At 39.8% G+C, this 22297-nt stretch overlaps 1 protein-coding gene across 2 annotated transcripts in view; it reads left to right on the top strand.

Annotated features, from left to right (window-relative positions):
* Positions 1 to 22297, top strand: part of RPF2 (ribosome production factor 2 homolog) — a 55667-nt gene that overhangs the window by 23486 nt on the left and 9884 nt on the right. For both annotated transcript variants that reach the window (XM_068231304.1, XM_068231305.1), the window contains exons 5-7: positions 294 to 375; positions 2235 to 2311; positions 21429 to 21528. In XM_068231304.1, coding sequence (XP_068087405.1) covers positions 294 to 375; positions 2235 to 2311; positions 21429 to 21528 — 259 coding nt within the window. The remainder of the gene's footprint in view (positions 1 to 293; positions 376 to 2234; positions 2312 to 21428; positions 21529 to 22297) is intronic.

Consider the following 22297-nt stretch of genomic DNA (forward strand, 5'->3'; position numbering starts at 1 on the left):
TTGGATGGAGTGTGGAAGGGTTTGCTGCTGCTCATGTTCCTATGTATGTATGTTTAGGATATTTCAACTATCACATGGTCAGTGGGAACAAATGATTGGGAAACCCTCCAATGGGGCAATCTGTGCACAGAAAATGTAAACCTTCCCATCTTTAAATAAACAAAGAAAATCTGGTGGAGTTTGATGTTTTCTCTTTTTTTCTCTTTTTTTTAATATTGATAGTTTTCAATCATTGGGGACTGTTTCTAATATCTTGTGAATTAATGAAAAACTGCTCATCTTGTATTCTCCAGGAATTTTTTTCAAAGAAGACAGACTGCTCACTCTTTGTGTTTGGTTCCCATAACAAAAAACGTCCAAACAACCTGATATTTGGTGAGTTTGTAGGCTATGCACCTTGAGATTTAATTTGACTGTATGAGTATGCACTCAGAATGACTAATTTCAGTTTCTATTTCTCCTAGGTATGATTGTTAAATGTTGTAAGGATGTTCTAGCACTTTAGCTGTAATGACTACCATGGTACTCCTCATTGGCTGTCTGTAATAAGGTGGCAATGTCCATGGCAATCATGGTTCACATAGCAAATCAACACACTTTATTATGACTGTATCATGCCCATTCCAAAGATGTTTATGTTCAAAAGCCCAAGTAGGCAGGCACCACCAACAGTAAAAAAAAAAAAAAAAAAAGTAGCTCCTTATCTGAAAATCACATAGGCTAGGCCAGGGCCATTTTTAATTGACCTGATAGTCATTTTAAAGTGGACCTGAATTCAGAACCTCCTCTCTGCTCTAAAAGATACACAACAGCATAGTATCATTTAAACAATCCTCTGTTACAGCTGAAACAAATCCTGAAGTCTGCACTGTTTCTACTTCCTGATTCATGGAAGCAGACATATTGTAACAGCCTGTGCTTTTAAAATAAGCTTTTTTGCCATCTCTGCCGTGGCACTCAGGTGACACGGGGGGAGATCAAATTACAACGTGTTATTAGACGCAAATGAGGGGAAATTAAACAGGCTAAACTCGCTAAATACATACAAGGTGCATTTCTCAGTTTTCCGTCTGTCCTGTGCAAGAGTTCAGGTCCACTTGAATGATTTTTAAATAAAGAGCTACTTTTACTGACTGACTTTTGATGCTATCAAGTCACCAGCTACTGTGACTACGGGCATTGGCACCCTTAAGTTCCTTTGTTAATGGATGTTCCCCATACACCATATGGTGCTGTAGTTTTATAACCTTCATATATTAGAAGCAAATTGCAACAGCTTTTACATCTTGAGCAGATGCCTAGATCTAACATGCGATAAGATAGATTAGAAGTCAGAATTCTCAAATGTCTGGCCTAAAAAAAAAAAAAAAAAAAACCTTTGTCTGCCATTGACAAGATGGCTTTTTAGCAAAACTGTACCTCTTAATTTTCAGCCAGTGCTGTGACCCATCTAGTCACAGCTGCCGAAAGGTTCTCGGCTGTGTGAATGGAAATGAGGAGCTCTATACTCTGATCTCCATCACTTTCAGGAGAGTAGCCAGTGCTCTCTGAAGACAGTCCTTAGCTATGTCCTGTCAAAAAGGAAATGTCAACTCCCCCCTAGTGGTAGAAAAAAATGTCTCCTCCTACAGACATACATGTGTACACACAGACACACAAGCCACTACACAAAATACTTATGCTCAGATGCAATAAATATGTGAAAGTATCTGTATAGCCATAATTTTAGAGTAATGTTGAACAGAGAATGTATTAGGTGCATATTATTAGTTCATATTGTGATTATTAGTGATTGTGTGCATTTACCTGTTTTATTACCAAGCAGCCATATATTCTATATGTAATATAGTTGATGATTATTTAATGAACTTTTAGTTTATGGTGTGTTTTCTTGATGACTGTAAACATTTTTTAAACCTGGCTTGGCTACCAGAGAGGGAATTTGGTAGTGGAGGCTTGAAAGAGTTTTTAGATAATGAAAAATATTACATCATAAATAGGCATGGTTATTTGCTACGGTTATTTTAGTCTTAATTTCCATACCACTTATGCTTTGCCAATTTGTAAACCATTTACTGTTATGTACTGGGAATATATACCTGACATTTTATCATCCAAATGAATGCTACATGTCTGTTTCAAGGTAAACACTGAGTACATATGCAACATTTGGCATAAATGGGAAACCGTAGAATACATAAAGGGAACCAACTTTTGCTGTTTTTATTTGCTAGGTCGCCTGTATGATTACCATGTGCTGGATATGGTTGAACTGGGGATGGAGAAGTATGTGTCTTTAAAAGAGTTTAAGGTAACTATTACTTTCTTTGTAAAATTAACTATATGTGATATGTAGAAAGACTCGGTGTTTGTTTTTTTTAGAGAATTTCACCAGCAAAAATTCATTAGAAAGCACATGATCAATTTAGAAGGTAATCAACTTCTCAAGCTGGCCGGTCAAAATCAGCCTACATAGGAAAGAAAAAATGAGACATGATTGAGCAAACCATGTAGAGAAGGAAACCTTAATCACCTGATCATTCGGCCCATAACATAACCTCCCATCTGCACTGTGTCCCTCCTCCATTATGGCACCTTTCTTTCACAGACCTCATCTGTCCTGCCATGTATTGCCCTTAGGTTTGTACACTTGGCCCCTTCCCCACTCATCGGCAGCACTACACAGCCATCTTATGTGCATTTTCCATCTGAGCTTCTAAGAGGCTTCCCTGTTTCCAAACATGGGCATCACATCATGTCAGCTTGCTTTGGCATTCCATTTCCTAAGTTAGTTCCACTTTGCATTGTGCAGGACAGCCTTTTACTTTTTTTCCCATTGCTACCAGGGGAGTAGAGTACGATGCTGTTCAGATTGCTACACAATACCCCTGCCTTTTTTATGGAAGACCAAGTGAACTGATAATTGATAAGACCAAGTGAACTGTTGGGCTGTAGCTGGGATTGGCTTGATTTGGAGGAGTAGTTGCGCTGTCCAAGGAGGTGTGTGCTATTACTCAGGAAGGTGAGAAGCTGGAAGGGGATGTCAGCTGTCACTTGGAATAGGAAATAGAGGGGAATTGTCACTGGTGTTTGGGTGCATATTCTAACTGGGAGGAATGACGCATCACTGAGGGTGTGGTATAAACTGGAGGGGTGTGAGCTTTCACTGTGATGGGTGTGAGAATCCTATCATCTAGTTGCTATGAGTAGTTGCTTGTACCATTGACTAATTGCTAGTGACTCAGACACTAGTGTGACATGATACTGGAACAGGGGCCTCACAGGCTATAGGAATATGAATAACATGGGGAGCAGTAGGCTGGTGGGTCCATCACCCCTGATAGTAATGCAAAATGAACAGGAAGCCAAAGCTTAAACCAAACTGGGAATATTTCCCTTTTCTTTGCATGGCAATAGTAGACTACAATTGATGAGCTGTTTCGGGCTGATGCCCCTTATGAAACGCTTTCTAAAAGTTACAGGAGCATCTGCCATTACTTTTTATTGGTTGATTCACTTCTGGTACCATTTAACCCCTTAAAAGAAATCTAAATTTGGGAAAATCCCTCTTGCTGAGCTGACTGGATAGCAGAATTCTGTAATGCTAGCTAAGTGTGTCAGTAGATGGACTTCACAATCTCTGTAAAGAGAGAACTGAATGTAATGTTTGGTATGCATTGTGTGCTGCCATAACTCCAGCATAGTAGCATAGTGGCGTAGTGGGATAGCACTCTCCACTTGTAGCCATGGGTCCCAGGTTTAAATCCCAGCCAGGGTAACATCAGCATGGAGTTTCTATGTTCTCTCTGTATCTGCATGGGTTTCCTCCTGGTGCTCTGATTTCCTCTCACATCCCAAAACATGTCGATAAGTTGACTGGCTGGAACTCCAGTGAAAATAATGTAATAAAAAAAGTGCTTAATTTTTACAATAATTATGTATAAATGATTTAGTCAGTGTTTGCCCATTGTAAAATCTTTTAAATCCCTGATTTACATTCTGACATTTATTACATGGTGACATTTTTACTGTTGGCAGGTGATGTAGCTGCTGCATGCTTTTTTGGCAGTTGGAAACAGCTGCAAACAGCCATTTCCCACAATGCAGCAAGGTTCACAGACAGGAAACTGCCATGAGTACATACTCAAGAGTTTCTTGTGGGAGGGGTTTCAACACTATCAGTCATACAGCGCCCCCTGATGGTCTGTTTGGGAAAAGGAATAGATTTCTCATGTAAAAGGGGGTATCAGCTACTGATTGGGATTAAAGTTCAATTCTTGGTCTGAGTTTCTCTTTAAAATTAGCTGTAGACTACAATGAACATATTTTAAATAAAATATGACGCCTGGAGTCTGGGTGAAATTGATTAATGACTGCTGTATTGTTATAAAACCAATTTTCCATGCAATACAATAAATCAACCCCTTTCCCCCAAGCTATTGCACCACTCCCTTATTATGAATGGATTCACCAGTTAGCATCGTTCAGAGATGACTTAAAGAAAAAGCATTAGCGCTGGGTGATTGAGTCCATGTGTGGGATCCTCTTGTAATTGATCACTCATGCGTATGATATATACTGCAGTATACAAGGTTTAAAGTCCTTGAAATTTAAGCATGCTGGTTACTCACGCTACCCCGGGCTGTGCCTTCCTGATTATGCTGTTGGCTTCCACCGCCGTTTGTAAAGTGCTCTTGATTCCTGGCTCACCGCAACTTCATGCAGCCCACTGCTGTGGTCACACTTGTGCTGGCATTGCTTTCAATCGCTTGCCGGGGTGTGCCTGTGAAGTCCCAATGCCTCTGGTTTAGCTTGTGCAGGGCATGCGGGCGTCCCCGCTCTGCCATAGGCAATGTGGCAATCTTCCCCTTGTTCGTGGCCTGTTTCAGCGTGCTCCAGTGTGTGACTCATCCGGGGTGGGCTGTTCCTCTACTCAGATACGGTGGCCTGGCTGAAACAGAAAGGTCTACGCGTTTCATCAGATCCCTCTGACTTTCTCAAGACCGTTGTAGTACGTTCACACTCCCTCTTGTGGTCATTTATATACTGGCAGTTCTTATTTTAGTTTGTTTTCCATCAATGATTTTCATTCAGTGCTCTACATCTCCATCTTGTGGTTTTTTATGTTATTGCACTTCTAAATTCTATTTCTGTTCCTGGAATTCAAACATTTACCTGCCTTAGTACAAATAACTGACTGGAGTCATATTATACTACTTCTCTATATTCCTATCATGCATAGCAGATTTAATTTTACCAGAGAGAGGAGGGACCAAGATTACGGATCCCAGACTGCCCATTCTCTTATTCCCAAACAATCCTCCATATTTGCAAACAATGATATGTAAATGATTCTCTGCGTTTTTTCCATACGGATTTTCGCAAGGTACTGTGGGAAAGCGTACTTACTTAAAGAAACACACCTAAATTGAAATCATTATTTAATCCCCTAGGAGCCAATGTTTTGCACTTGTATATCCACATACATTCCTTCTGTAACAAAACCCTATCAAAATCCCCCCTCCTGGGGCTTATCTTTAATTGATATATCCCCCTAAACTTTAAATTTTTGGGGTCACTATTATGAAATTCCTTAAAATGCTGGGCTACTGCACTTTCTTCTTTTTTATTCTTAATATTATTGATGTGTTCTCCTATACGCGTTCCCAGGTCCCTTGCTGTTTTCCCTATATAGGTCTTTTTACATGGACATGTTAGTTGATATATCACTCTTGTTGTGGAACAATCTATATAATCTCGTATTTTAAATTCAGTTTCATTGGTGCTATCAAAAAAGGTTTCCCCTTCTAACACATGTCCACAATGTCGACAGTTTTGGCACTTGAACATGCCTTTTCTCCTTCGTGTCACTTTTTCCTGTTTTTGAAGTTCACTACTAACTAACACATCATTCAAACTGCTGCTTCTTCGAGCCGTCACCTGGGGTACTTCTCCAACTATCTCAGCAATATCGCTGTCTAAGGTGAGGATTCCCCAATTCTTCTGTAAGATTTCTCTTAATTGGTCCCAATGGCTGCCGTACCTGGTTATGAATCTAACTTGATTTTCATTTTTTTGTTGTCCTTTCCTGTCTTGCTTGTCTTTTTTCACCAGTAATGTATGCCTATCTGTCTGTAAACCTCTTAGATATGCCCTTTTGATGATTCTGTTAGGATAGCCCCTATCTTTTAAACGTTGCCTTAACAATCTAGCTTCTGTTTTGTATAGTTCTACTGTTGAACAATTCCTCCGAATTCTCAAAAATTCCCCCATGGGTACAGATTTGATCTGGCACCCCAGGTGATGGCTCGAGGCATGCAGCAGTGTATTTCCTGCACTCTCCTTCCTGTATGTGCTGGACACCAACTTGCTACCATCTTTTGTCAATTTAAGATCCAAGAATGTAATTGAGTCCATGTCACAATTGTACGTTACAAAGATATTTCTGTGGTTAGCATTCAACTGGTCCACAAAATTACTCAGGCTCTGACGATTACCCTTCCACACCATCAATATGTCATCAATAAAACGCAGCCACAGTGCGACATGCTCCCGGAACCCACGCATGCCATACACCTCCTCCCTCTCCCAAAAACCCAGGTGCAGGCATGCGTAGGCCAGGGAGCACGCCGCGCCCATGGCCACGCCCCTCAATTGTTGAAAGTACTTCCCATTGAATTCGAAATAATTTCTATTCAATATCAATTTCATCAAATCCACAACAAAATCATTGTGCGACTCCTCCCCTTGTCCATAATAATCTTCCAAAAAATACATCATGGCATTTATTCCCACATCATGTGGTATTGAAGTAAACAAGGACTCAACATCCAAAGAGACAAGGAGGCTATTTTCCGGTATCAATACCCCTTCAATCTTGTTTAATACCTCCATTGTGTCCTTTACGTATGAAGGCAGAGAGATCATCATGGGTTTTAATTTTCTATCGACATATTGCGCAATTCTTTCCAAAGGCCCCCCATTTGCTGAAATTATGGGTCTCCCCGGCGGATTTCCCAGATTTTTATGTGTTTTGGGAATAATATAGAATGTGGGAATATTTAATTCTTTTACCTCCATGTATCTATACTCTCTTTCTAACAAAATTCCCTCCACATATCCCCAAGATAATTTCAAATTTATATCTGTCACCAATTGAAGAAATGGATTCCCTTTTACTTGCTGATAGCATTTTGGATCTCCCAGTAGTCTCTCTGCCTCCATCACGTATTTTTCTTGGGTCATTAAGACTACATTGCCTCCTTTGTCACTTTTTTTGATGATTATATTTTGCATTGATTGTAACTCTTTCAAGGCTTTTTGTTGTCCTTCTGTTAAATTTTGCCTACTCTTAATTGTCCAATTAATAGATTTTAGGTCTTTTTCCATAACCTGGAGGAAAACTGCGGTGGATCTGTTGGAATAAAGGGATGGCATAAATTTAGATTTCAATTTTAAGTCAGTAAACATTGCTCTTTCTTCTAAGGTTGTATGTTCCTCCGACCGCATCTCCTCAAAGTCATCAATCTGCATTTCTCCGAACTCGTCGGTTGCTACCTGTGTATCACCACTCAGGGTTATTGATTCCCCCTTTTTAAACATTTTTTTCAAAACTACTCTACGTAAAAATAGATTTAGATCTTTATATACCTCAAATTCATCACCGTGCATAGTTGGACAAAAAGTCAATCCTTTACTCAGCACGTGAATGTGGTCTTCCGACAGGATCAAATCGGTAAGGTTTATGACATTTAAACTATTTTTATTTTCCTGGGGTGCCTTTGGCTCCCCTGTTACATAGCACTGGACTGTGCTCTGGTCTGAACCCCTTCTTTTCGCTGCATCTGGGGTTCCCCTTGTGTTTTCTCTAAAAAATCGCTTCCTACCACTTCCCCCCCTGCTGCTCGAATTTCCTCTGCTAATTCTTGGGCTGTTAACAAAAATTCCTCCTCTACATTTGATTCAGGGCCCGATGATGCTTCACTATCACTATAGCCCTCTGAAGAGCTATAAGTGTTTTCCCCCCATCTAATCTTTTTATTTTTCTTCTTTTTATCCTTTTTTCCTTCTCTAGGATGTTTAGTTTTAGGGTGGGTATTAAAAATATTATCTTTGGCCCAGTCATCCTGATCCCTTAAGAATTTGCCCGTTTTAATCTTTTTTACTTTTGTTTGTTCCTTTTCTATAATCTTTTTAGTTCGTTCATTGAATTTAGCAAAGTCTTTATCTTGTTTGTTTAAATTGACCTCCTCACGTATCTTATCAATATGTGCCTCCATGTCTTGTAATTGTATTTTTTCTTCATCTACCATCATTTGCATTACTCTTAAACCGTGTTCTATACACTCTTTTTTCCAAATCGGGAGGAACCTTTCTGTAAGTAAATGGGCCGCTGGGATCACTCTCTCTCTGATTCCCCTGGGAATTATCTGTGCTTTTATGTATTTTTCCACATAGATGATATTCCATTTACGTTTTACCAGTTTAATGGCTTCTTTTTGGTATATTCTGAATTTCTTGTCTAAATTAACTACTTTAGTTTCTCTTGCTGTCAGCATAACTGCTGTGTTTATCTCCTCCTCCTCATCAAACACTGGAATATATGCCATTGTTGCAACAAATCCCCCCCAGTGTGTTCCTTGTGCCCCCCCCCCCTTTTTTTTATATATATGTGTATATAATTGTCTTGGGCAGTCTGAGCACCCCTTGGTCCCCCCTCTCTCTGAACGGTCAATTTATCCGGATAAGGTGCCACTAGTACCTAGTACTGATTACAAATACATTAATATAGCTACTTTTTGTGCTGTACACAATATTCCATTTTAAATAAAATATGACGCCTGGAGTCTGGGTGAAATTGATTAATGACTGCTGTATTGTTATAAAACCAATTTTCCATGCAATACAATAAATCAACCCCTTTCCCCCAAGCTATTGCACCACTCCCTTATTATGAATGGATTCACCAGTTAGCATCGTTCAGAGATGACTTAAAGAAAAAGCATTAGCGCTGGGTGATTGAGTCCATGTGTGGGATCCTCTTGTAATTGAGCACTCATGCGTATGATATATACTGCAGTATACAAGGTTTAAAGTCCTTGAAATTTAAGCATGCTGGTTACTCACGCTACCCCGGGCTGTGCCTTCCTGATTATGCTGTTGGCTTCCACCGCCGTTTGTAAAGTGCTCTTGATTCCTGGCTCACCGCAACTTCATGCAGCCCACTGCTGTGGTCACACTTGTGCTGGCATTGCTTTCAATCGCTTGCCGGGGTGTGCCTGTGAAGTCCCAATGCCTCTGGTTTAGCTTGTGCAGGGCATGCGGGCGTCCCCGCTCTGCCATAGGCAATGTGGCAATCTTCCCCTTGTTCGTGGCCTGTTTCAGCGTGCTCCAGTGTGTGACTCATCCGGGGTGGGCTGTTCCTCTACTCAGATACGGTGGCCTGGCTGAAACAGAAAGGTCTACGCGTTTCATCAGATCCCTCTGACTTTCTCAAGACCGTTGTAGTACGTTCACACTCCCTCTTGTGGTCATTTATATACTGGCAGTTCTTATTTTAGTTTGTTTTCCATCAATGATTTTCATTCAGTGCTCTACATCTCCATCTTGTGGTTTTTTATGTTATTGCACTTCTAAATTCTATTTCTGTTCCTGGAATTCAAACATTTACCTGCCTTAGTACAAATAACTGACTGGAGTCATATTATACTACTTCTCTATATTCCTATCATGCATAGCAGATTTAATTTTACCAGAGAGAGGAGGGACCAAGATTACGGATCCCAGACTGCCCATTCTCTTATTCCCAAACAATCCTCCATATTTGCAAACAATGATATGTAAATGATTCTCTGCGTTTTTTCCATACGGATTTTCGCAAGGTACTGTGGGAAAGCGTACTTACTTAAAGAAACACACCTAAATTGAAATCATTATTTAATCCCCTAGGAGCCAATGTTTTGCACTTGTATATCCACATACATTCCTTCTGTAACAAAACCCTATCAAAATCCCCCCTCCTGGGGCTTATCTTTAATTGATATATCCCCCTAAACTTTAAATTTTTGGGGTCACTATTATGAAATTCCTTAAAATGCTGGGCTACTGCACTTTCTTCTTTTTTATTCTTAATATTATTGATGTGTTCTCCTATACGCGTTCCCAGGTCCCTTGCTGTTTTCCCTATATAGGTCTTTTTACATGGACATGTTAGTTGATATATCACTCTTGTTGTGGAACAATCTATATAATCTCGTATTTTAAATTCAGTTTCATTGGTGCTATCAAAAAAGGTTTCCCCTTCTAACACATGTCCACAATGTCGACAGTTTTGGCACTTGAACATGCCTTTTCTCCTTCGTGTCACTTTTTCCTGTTTTTGAAGTTCACTACTAACTAACACATCATTCAAACTGCTGCTTCTTCGAGCCGTCACCTGGGGTACTTCTCCAACTATCTCAGCAATATCGCTGTCTAAGGTGAGGATTCCCCAATTCTTCTGTAAGATTTCTCTTAATTGGTCCCAATGGCTGCCGTACCTGGTTATGAATCTAACTTGATTTTCATTTTTTTGTTGTCCTATCCTGTCTTGCTTGTCTTTTTTCACCAGTAATGTATGCCTATCTGTCTGTAAACCTCTTAGATATGCCCTTTTGATGATTCTGTTAGGATAGCCCCTATCTTTTAAACGTTGCCTTAACAATCTAGCTTCTGTTTTGTATAGTTCTACTGTTGAACAATTCCTCCGAATTCTCAAAAATTCCCCCATGGGTACAGATTTGATCTGGCACCCCAGGTGATGGCTCGAGGCATGCAGCAGTGTATTTCCTGCACTCTCCTTCCTGTATGTGCTGGACACCAACTTGCTACCATCTTTTGTCAATTTAAGATCCAAGAATGTAATTGAGTCCATGTCACAATTGTACGTTACAAAGATATTTCTGTGGTTAGCATTCAACTGGTCCACAAAATTACTCAGGCTCTGACGATTACCCTTCCACACCATCAATATGTCATCAATAAAACGCAGCCACAGTGCGACATGCTCCCGGAACCCACGCATGCCATACACCTCCTCCCTCTCCCAAAAACCCAGGTGCAGGCATGCGTAGGCCAGGGAGCACGCCGCGCCCATGGCCACGCCCCTCAATTGTTGAAAGTACTTCCCATTGAATTCGAAATAATTTCTATTCAATATCAATTTCATCAAATCCACAACAAAATCATTGTGCGACTCCTCCCCTTGTCCATAATAATCTTCCAAAAAATACATCATGGCATTTATTCCCACATCATGTGGTATTGAAGTAAACAAGGACTCAACATCCAAAGAGACAAGGAGGCTATTTTCCGGTATCAATACCCCTTCAATCTTGTTTAATACCTCCATTGTGTCCTTTACGTATGAAGGCAGAGAGATCATCATGGGTTTTAATTTTCTATCGACATATTGCGCAATTCTTTCCAAAGGCCCCCCATTTGCTGAAATTATGGGTCTCCCCGGCGGATTTCCCAGATTTTTATGTGTTTTGGGAATAATATAGAATGTGGGAATATTGAATTCTTTTACCTCCATGTATCTATACTCTCTTTCTAACAAAATTCCCTCCACATATCCCCAAGATAATTTCAAATTTATATCTGTCACCAATTGAAGAAATGGATTCCCTTTTACTTGCTGATAGCATTTTGGATCTCCCAGTAGTCTCTCTGCCTCCATCACGTATTTTTCTTGGGTCATTAAGACTACATTGCCTCCTTTGTCACTTTTTTTGATGATTATATTTTGCATTGATTGTAACTCTTTCAAGGCTTTTTGTTGTCCTTCTGTTAAATTTTGCCTACTCTTAATTGTCCAATTAATAGATTTTAGGTCTTTTTCCATAACCTGGAGGAAAACTGCGGTGGATCTGTTGGAATAAAGGGATGGCATAAATTTAGATTTCAATTTTAAGTCAGTAAACATTGCTCTTTCTTCTAAGGTTGTATGTTCCTCCGACCGCATCTCCTCAAAGTCATCAATCTGCATTTCTCCGAACTCGTCGGTTGCTACCTGTGTATCACCACTCAGGGTTATTGATTCCTCCTTTTTAAACATTTTTTTCAAAACTACTCTACGTAAAAATAGATTTAGATCTTTATATACCTCAAATTCATCACCGTGCATAGTTGGACAAAAAGTCAATCCTTTACTCAGCACGTGAATGTGGTCTTCCGACAGGATCAAATCGGTAAGGTTTATGACATTTAAACTATTTTTATTTTCCTGGGGTGCCTTTGGCTCCCCTGTTACATAGCACTGGACTGTGCTCTGGTCTGAACCCCTTCTTTTCGCTGCATCTGGGGTTCCCCTTGTGTTTTCTCTAAAAAATCGCTTCCTACCACTTCCCCCCCTGCTGCTCGAATTTCCTCTGCTAATTCTTGGGCTGTTAACAAAAATTCCTCCTCTACATTTGATTCAGGGCCCGATGATGCTTCACTATCACTATAGCCCTCTGAAGAGCTATAAGTGTTTTCCCCCCATCTAATCTTTTTATTTTTCTTCTTTTTATCCTTTTTTCCTTCTCTAGGATGTTTAGTTTTAGGGTGGGTATTAAAAATATTATCTTTGGCCCAGTCATCCTGATCCCTTAAGAATTTGCCCGTTTTAATCTTTTTTACTTTTGTTTGTTCCTTTTCTATAATCTTTTTAGTTCGTTCATTGAATTTAGCAAAGTCTTTATCTTGTTTGTTTAAATTGACCTCCTCACGTATCTTATCAATATGTGCCTCCATGTCTTGTAATTGTATTTTTTCTTCATCTACCATCATTTGCATTACTCTTAAACCGTGTTCTATACACTCTTTTTTCCAAATCGGGAGGAACCTTTCTGTAAGTAAATGGGCCGCTGGGATCACTCTCTCTCTGATTCCCCTGGGAATTATCTGTGCTTTTATGTATTTTTCCACATAGATGATATTCCATTTACGTTTTACCAGTTTAATGGCTTCTTTTTGGTATATTCTGAATTTCTTGTCTAAATTAACTACTTTAGTTTCTCTTGCTGTCAGCATAACTGCTGTGTTTATCTCCTCCTCCTCATCAAACACTGGAATATATGCCATTGTTGCAACAAATCCCCCCCAGTGTGTTCCTTGTGCCCCCCCCCCTTTTTTTTTATATATATGTGTATATGATTGTCTTGGGCAGTCTGAGCACCCCTTGGTCCCCCCTCTCTCTGAACGGTCAATTTATCCGGATAAGGTGCCACTAGTACCTAGTACTGATTACAAATACATTAATATAGCTACTTTTTGTGCTGTACACAATATTCCATTTTAAATAAAATATGACGCCTGGAGTCTGGGTGAAATTGATTAATGACTGCTGTATTGTTATAAAACCAATTTTCCATGCAATACAATAAATCAACCCCTTTCCCCCAAGCTATTGCACCACTCCCTTATTATGAATGGATTCACCAGTTAGCATCGTTCAGAGATGACTTAAAGAAAAAGCATTAGCGCTGGGTGATTGAGTCCATGTGTGGGATCCTCTTGTAATTGATCACTCATGCGTATGATATATACTGCAGTATACAAGGTTTAAAGTCCTTGAAATTTAAGCATGCTGGTTACTCACGCTACCCCGGGCTGTGCCTTCCTGATTATGCTGTTGGCTTCCACCGCCGTTTGTAAAGTGCTCTTGATTCCTGGCTCACCGCAACTTCATGCAGCCCACTGCTGTGGTCACACTTGTGCTGGCATTGCTTTCAATCGCTTGCCGGGGTGTGCCTGTGAAGTCCCAATGCCTCTGGTTTAGCTTGTGCAGGGCATGCGGGCGTCCCCGCTCTGCCATAGGCAATGTGGCAATCTTCCCCTTGTTCGTGGCCTGTTTCAGCGTGCTCCAGTGTGTGACTCATCCGGGGTGGGCTGTTCCTCTACTCAGATACGGTGGCCTGGCTGAAACAGAAAGGTCTACGCGTTTCATCAGATCCCTCTGACTTTCTCAAGACCGTTGTAGTACGTTCACACTCCCTCTTGTGGTCATTTATATACTGGCAGTTCTTATTTTAGTTTGTTTTCCATCAATGATTTTCATTCAGTGCTCTACATCTCCATCTTGTGGTTTTTTATGTTATTGCACTTCTAAATTCTATTTCTGTTCCTGGAATTCAAACATTTACCTGCCTTAGTACAAATAACTGACTGGAGTCATATTATACTACTTCTCTATATTCCTATCATGCATAGCAGATTTAATTTTACCAGAGAGAGGAGGGACCAAGATTACGGATCCCAGACTGCCCATTCTCTTATTCCCAAACAATCCTCCATATTTGCAAACAATGATATGTAAATGATTCTCTGCGTTTTTTCCATACGGATTTTCGCAAGGTACTGTGGGAAAGCGTACTTACTTAAAGAAACACACCTAAATTGAAATCATTATTTAATCCCCTAGGAGCCAATGTTTTGCACTTGTATATCCACATACATTCCTTCTGTAACAAAACCCTATCAAAATCCCCCCTCCTGGGGCTTATCTTTAATTGATATATCCCCCTAAACTTTAAATTTTTGGGGTCACTATTATGAAATTCCTTAAAATGCTGGGCTACTGCACTTTCTTCTTTTTTATTCTTAATATTATTGATGTGTTCTCCTATACGCGTTCCCAGGTCCCTTGCTGTTTTCCCTATATAGGTCTTTTTACATGGACATGTTAGTTGATATATCACTCTTGTTGTGGAACAATCTATATAATCTCGTATTTTAAATTCAGTTTCATTGGTGCTATCAAAAAAGGTTTCCCCTTCTAACACATGTCCACAATGTCGACAGTTTTGGCACTTGAACATGCCTTTTCTCCTTCGTGTCACTTTTTCCTGTTTTTGAAGTTCACTACTAACTAACACATCATTCAAACTGCTGCTTCTTCGAGCCGTCACCTGGGGTACTTCTCCAACTATCTCAGCAATATCGCTGTCTAAGGTGAGGATTCCCCAATTCTTCTGTAAGATTTCTCTTAATTGGTCCCAATGGCTGCCGTACCTGGTTATGAATCTAACTTGATTTTCATTTTTTTGTTGTCCTTTCCTGTCTTGCTTGTCTTTTTTCACCAGTAATGTATGCCTATCTGTCTGTAAACCTCTTAGATATGCCCTTTTGATGATTCTGTTAGGATAGCCCCTATCTTTTAAACGTTGCCTTAACAATCTAGCTTCTGTTTTGTATAGTTCTACTGTTGAACAATTCCTCCGAATTCTCAAAAATTCCCCCATGGGTACAGATTTGATCTGGCACCCCAGGTGATGGCTCGAGGCATGCAGCAGTGTATTTCCTGCACTCTCCTTCCTGTATGTGCTGGACACCAACTTGCTACCATCTTTTGTCAATTTAAGATCCAAGAATGTAATTGAGTCCATGTCACAATTGTACGTTACAAAGATATTTCTGTGGTTAGCATTCAACTGGTCCACAAAATTACTCAGGCTCTGACGATTACCCTTCCACACCATCAATATGTCATCAATAAAACGCAGCCACAGTGCGACATGCTCCCGGAACCCACGCATGCCATACACCTCCTCCCTCTCCCAAAAACCCAGGTGCAGGCATGCGTAGGCCAGGGAGCACGCCGCGCCCATGGCCACGCCCCTCAATTGTTGAAAGTACTTCCCATTGAATTCGAAATAATTTCTATTCAATATCAATTTCATCAAATCCACAACAAAATCATTGTGCGACTCCTCCCCTTGTCCATAATAATCTTCCAAAAAATACATCATGGCATTTATTCCCACATCATGTGGTATTGAAGTAAACAAGGACTCAACATCCAAAGAGACAAGGAGGCTATTTTCCGGTATCAATACCCCTTCAATCTTGTTTAATACCTCCATTGTGTCCTTTACGTATGAAGGCAGAGAGATCATCATGGGTTTTAATTTTCTATCGACATATTGCGCAATTCTTTCCAAAGGCCCCCCATTTGCTGAAATTATGGGTCTCCCCGGCGGATTTCCCAGATTTTTATGTGTTTTGGGAATAATATAGAATGTGGGAATATTGAATTCTTTTACCTCCATGTATCTATACTCTCTTTCTAACAAAATTCCCTCCACATATCCCCAAGATAATTTCAAATTTATATCTGTCACCAATTGAAGAAATGGATTCCCTTTTACTTGCTGATAGCATTTTGGATCTCCCAGTAGTCTCTCTGCCTCCATCACGTATTTTTCTTGGGTCATTAAGACTACATTGCCTCCTTTGTCACTTTTTTTGATGATTATATTTTGCATTGATTGTAACTCTTTCAAGGCTTTTTGTTGTCCTTCTGTTAAATTTTGCCTACTCTTAATTGTCCAATTAATAGATTTTAGGTCTTTTTCCATAACCTGGAGGAAAACTGCGGTGGATCTGTTGGAATAAAGGGATGGCATAAATTTAGATTTCAATTTTAAGTCAGTAAACATTGCTCTTTCTTCTAAGGTTGTATGTTCCTCCGACCGCATCTCCTCAAAGTCATCAATCTGCATTTCTCCGAACTCGTCGGTTGCTACCTGTGTATCACCACTCAGGGTTATTGATTCCCCCTTTTTAAACATTTTTTTCAAAACTACTCTACGTAAAAATAGATTTAGATCTTTATATACCTCAAATTCATCACCGTGCATAGTTGGACAAAAAGTCAATCCTTTACTCAGCACGTGAATGTGGTCTTCCGACAGGATCAAATCGGTAAGGTTTATGACATTTAAACTATTTTTATTTTCCTGGGGTGCCTTTGGCTCCCCTGTTACATAGCACTGGACTGTGCTCTGGTCTGAACCCCTTCTTTTCGCTGCATCTGGGGTTCCCCTTGTGTTTTCTCTAAAAAATCGCTTCCTACCACTTCCCCCCCTGCTGCTCGAATTTCCTCTGCTAATTCTTGGGCTGTTAACAAAAATTCCTCCTCTACATTTGATTCAGGGCCCGATGATGCTTCACTATCACTATAGCCCTCTGAAGAGCTATAAGTGTTTTCCCCCCATCTAATCTTTTTATTTTTCTTCTTTTTATCCTTTTTTCCTTCTCTAGGATGTTTAGTTTTAGGGTGGGTATTAAAAATATTATCTTTGGCCCAGTCATCCTGATCCCTTAAGAATTTGCCCGTTTTAATCTTTTTTACTTTTGTTTGTTCCTTTTCTATAATCTTTTTAGTTCGTTCATTGAATTTAGCAAAGTCTTTATCTTGTTTGTTTAAATTGACCTCCTCACGTATCTTATCAATATGTGCCTCCATGTCTTGTAATTGTATTTTTTCTTCATCTACCATCATTTGCATTACTCTTAAACCGTGTTCTATACACTCTTTTTTCCAAATCGGGAGGAACCTTTCTGTAAGTAAATGGGCCGCTGGGATCACTCTCTCTCTGATTCCCCTGGGAATTATCTGTGCTTTTATGTATTTTTCCACATAGATGATATTCCATTTACGTTTTACCAGTTTAATGGCTTCTTTTTGGTATATTCTGAATTTCTTGTCTAAATTAACTACTTTAGTTTCTCTTGCTGTCAGCATAACTGCTGTGTTTATCTCCTCCTCCTCATCAAACACTGGAATATATGCCATTGTTGCAACAAATCCCCCCCAGTCATTCATTCATCTAAGAGGTTTACAGACAGATAGGCATACATTACTGGTGAAAAAAGACAAGCAAGACAGGAAAGGACAACAAAAAAATGAAAATCAAGTTAGATTCATAACCAGGTACGGCAGCCATTGGGACCAATTAAGAGAAATCTTACAGAAGAATTGGGGAATCCTCACCTTAGACAGCGATATTGCTGAGATAGTTGGAGAAGTACCCCAGGTGACGGCTCGAAGAAGCAGCAGTTTGAATGATGTGTTAGTTAGTAGTGAACTTCAAAAACAGGAAAAAGTGACACGAAGGAGAAAAGGCATGTTCAAGTGCCAAAACTGTCGACATTGTGGACATGTGTTAGAAGGGGAAACCTTTTTTGATAGCACCAATGAAACTGAATTTAAAATACGAGATTATATAGATTTTTTCACAACAAGAGTGATATATCAACTAACATGTCCATGTAAAAAGACCTATATAGGGAAAACAGCAAGGGACCTGGGAACGCGTATAGGAGAACACATCAATAATATTAAGAATAAAAAGGAAGAAAGTGCAGTAGCCCAGCATTTTAAGGAATTTCATAATAGTGACCCCAAAAATTTAAAGTTTAGGGGGATATATCAATTAAAGATACGCCCCAGGAGGGGGGATTTTGATAGGGTTTTGTTACAGAAGGAATGTATGTGGATATACAAGTGCAAAACATTGGCTCCTAGGGGATTAAATAATGATTTCAATTTAGGTGTGTTTCTTTAAGTAAGTACGCTTTCCCACAGTACCTTGCGAAAATCCGTATGGAAAAAACGCAGAGAATCATTCACATATCATTGTTTGCAAATATGGAGGATTGTTTGGGAATAAGAGAATGGGCAGTCTGGGATCCGTAATCTTGGTCCCTCCTCTCTCTGGTAAAATTAAATCTGCTATGCATGATAGGAATATAGAGAAGTAGTATAATATGACTCCAGTCAGTTATTTGTACTAAGGCAGGTAAATGTTTGAATTCCAGGAACAGAAATAGAATTTAGAAGTGCAATAACATAAAAAACCACAAGATGGAGATGTAGAGCACTGAATGAAAATCATTGATGGAAAACAAACTAAAATAAGAACTGCCAGTATATAAATGACCACAAGAGGGAGTGTGAACGTACTACAACGGTCTTGAGAAAGTCAGAGGGATCTGATGAAACGCGTAGACCTTTCTGTTTCAGCCAGGCCACCGTATCTGAGTAGAGGAACAGCCCACCCCGGATGAGTCACACACTGGAGCACGCTGAAACAGGCCACGAACAAGGGGAAGATTGCCACATTGCCTATGGCAGAGCGGGGACGCCCGCATGCCCTGCACAAGCTAAACCAGAGGCATTGGGACTTCACAGGCACACCCCGGCAAGCGATTGAAAGCAATGCCAGCACAAGTGTGACCACAGCAGTGGGCTGCATGAAGTTGCGGTGAGCCAGGAATCAAGAGCACTTTACAAACGGCGGTGGAAGCCAACAGCATAATCAGGAAGGCACAGCCCGGGGTAGCGTGAGTAACCAGCATGCTTAAATTTCAAGGACTTTAAACCTTGTATACTGCAGTATATATCATACGCATGAGTGATCAATTACAAGAGGATCCCACACATGGACTCAATCACCCAGCGCTAATGCTTTTTCTTTAAGTCATCTCTGAACGATGCTAACTGGTGAATCCATTCATAATAAGGGAGTGGTGCAATAGCTTGGGGGAAAGGGGTTGATTTATTGTATTGCATGGAAAATTGGTTTTATAACAATACAGCAGTCATTAATCAATTTCACCCAGACTCCAGGCGTCATATTTTATTTAAAATGGAATATTGTGTACAGCACAAAAAGTAGCTATATTAATGTACAATGAACATATGACTAAAGCAGGGATTAGATTGAGAGCTCCTCTGAGGGGCAGTTAGTGACACGACTATATACTCTGTGAAGCAGTGCGCAATATGTCGGTGCTAGATAAATAATAATAAAAGCAACTGCCAGTAAGCATGTTTGAGTCATCTGCCATGCCTGCAAACGCTTAGTTGGCAGTGGACTAAACGGTAAAGGTAACTTTAACTTATGTAGCTCTGATGATATGTGGTGGCTGGATAGTGTAATGGTTAAGGGCTCTGCCTCTGACACAGGTGACCTGGGTTCGAATCTCGGCTCTGCCTGTTCAGTAAGCCAGCACCTATTCAGTAAGGAGTTCTTTGGGCCAGACTCCCTAACATTGCTACTGCCTACTGAGTGCGCTCTAGTGGCTGCCTCGCAAGCGCTTTGAGTCCAACAGGAGAAAAGCGCTATACAAATACTGCCATTATTATTATTATATGTTATTTTTTTTAACAAAAGTTTAGCTTTCCTGTAAAGTATATAAGTATTGACTTGTATCCTGATCTATTATTAACCCTAATCTAGCACAGTACTATTATCTAAACCTAACTGATGATCCTGGCCTAATGCCAACACTCCCCAAACGCCCCCGCGCAACCCCCCCCCCCCCCCAAAAAGTGTTCTATTTGAGGCCCAGTGTAAATTATTGTAAGTAATAAAAGAATAAAATATTTTAAGTAATGAATGAATAAGAAAACAATAGAAATATGAATAGGACTTTAGAGCAATATCACACTGCGCCCAATTTGTTTGTGTTTTGCAATCCATTTTCAATTGCTTGCGATAACAAATATCACACGGGAATGCTCATATCAGTGTAATACGAGTGCAAGATGGTTTTTGCTTAAAGAGACACTGAAGCGAAAAAAAAAAAATGATATAATGAATTGGTTGTGTACTATGAATAATTACTAGAAGATTAGCAGCAAAGAAAATATTCTCATACTTTTATTTTCAGTTATATAGTGTTTTTTCTAACATTGCATCATTCTATAATATGTGCAGATTACACAACACTCAGCATTCAAAATGATTTTTTCAGAGCAGTCTGTGAAGTAATGACCTCTCCTCTAGCTGAGAAAAAGTAAACAGTTCACTTACAGTTGAGATAATAAAAGTCAGATAACAGCCCTCTCCACGACTAACTTACTTGGAGAGCTTAATGGCTTGTTTGCATAGAGATAACAACTGGAGTTTCTCAACTCTTCCTGTACTGGAAACAATTAGACTGATGTATCTGATCTTAATGTTTTATTTCTTAGCTGTACTACACATACAAATCATAATATCATATTTTTTTTTTCGCTTCAGTGTCTCTTTAAGGGAAAGGATATGGATTTTTCCTTTTAAAATAATACCAGTTACCTGGCAGTCTTGCTGATCTTCTGCCTCCAATACTTTTATCCACAGCACCTGAACAAGCATGCAGATCAGGTGCTCTGACTGAAGTCAGACTGGATTAGCTGCATGCTTGTTTCAGGTGTGTGATTGAGCCACTACTGCAGCTAAAGAGATCAGTAGGAGAGTCAGGCAACTGTTATTGTTTAAAAGGAAACCTCTATATCCCTCTCAGTTTAGGTTCCGTTATTCTCAACCATCAGCCCTGCTGCATTTTTTGAACTTTTGCTTTCTTTTAATAAATATAGAAGCTATGCTGTTTAATATATTCTTTTTCCTCCTCCTCCATCAGAAATACAGTCATGCCTTGCAACCTTCCTGAACATGTAAGCGTGTTGCTAAGCACGGTAGAGGAAATTGTTATTGCAGCGCATTTGCAATGCTGATTGTGATTTCCAGTTTGAAAAGGCAAGGTTAATGTATGGGATCAGTTTGAAATACAGGTTAATGTATGGGATCATTCATGTAGTTTATTTTTTTAATCTGAATTGACTTCATGTATTGCAGAACTGCAAGTGTGCTGAAGGCACCAAGCCTCTTCTGATATTCGCTGGAGATGCATTTGAGGTCAATGAAGATTACAGGCGCTTAAAAAGCTTGTTATTAGGTAATGGCCTGAATTTTTATTTCATGGGATAGGTGAGCAGACCTGATGTGCAAGTAATGCAGTCGCACACAGCAGTGGTTGAACATAAGAGTTTTGATGTAAGCATATTTTCTAGTAAGGTTAATTAGGTGTGTGGGTTTACTGCCCACACAAAGCAGTAAATAGATTTAACATTAGATAATTTTTATATACCGTAATTATAAATCATATTAATTCAAAAATGGAGACACAGAGAGCCCAATATAGTGTTGTATGTACTGGTAAATGGATATGACAGGTAAGTACGTAATTATACTCACAAACGTGGGTTACCGTCCAGGTAACCACTATATCAGCAGGTGCGGAGATTAGACCTGTCCCCACTCAGGATTAAGAAGACGCTCTCGGTAGATATGAAATAAGGGGCATTACCCCTCCACCAAGGGTGGACTCGGGTACTATATATGCAGACAGAGGCGCCACAAGGATAAAATATTCTTAAAAAAAGTTATGAGAGGAGGCAGAGGTGGACCCACGCCCTCCAAGCAGACACAGTGTTGTGTATATTCAAACAACAAAGATTTATTTGTATGCTCCAGAAAGTGTAAGTGCAATGCATCTCGCGGGCATCTCCCGCCCCATCTGGCAATAAAGAGCATATACTCAAACAGGTCTGGTACAAAGCTCAGTGCCTCTATTAATTACACTATAAATATGATTTCAAATAAAATGTCAAAATTTTATTGTGTTGTATTTTTAGCAAAACCGTGTCCAGAACACAGATGGAAAG

The sequence above is a fragment of the Hyperolius riggenbachi genome, chromosome 4 (assembly GCF_040937935.1).
Source record: "Hyperolius riggenbachi isolate aHypRig1 chromosome 4, aHypRig1.pri, whole genome shotgun sequence".
Lineage (NCBI taxonomy): Eukaryota > Metazoa > Chordata > Amphibia > Anura > Hyperoliidae > Hyperolius > Hyperolius riggenbachi.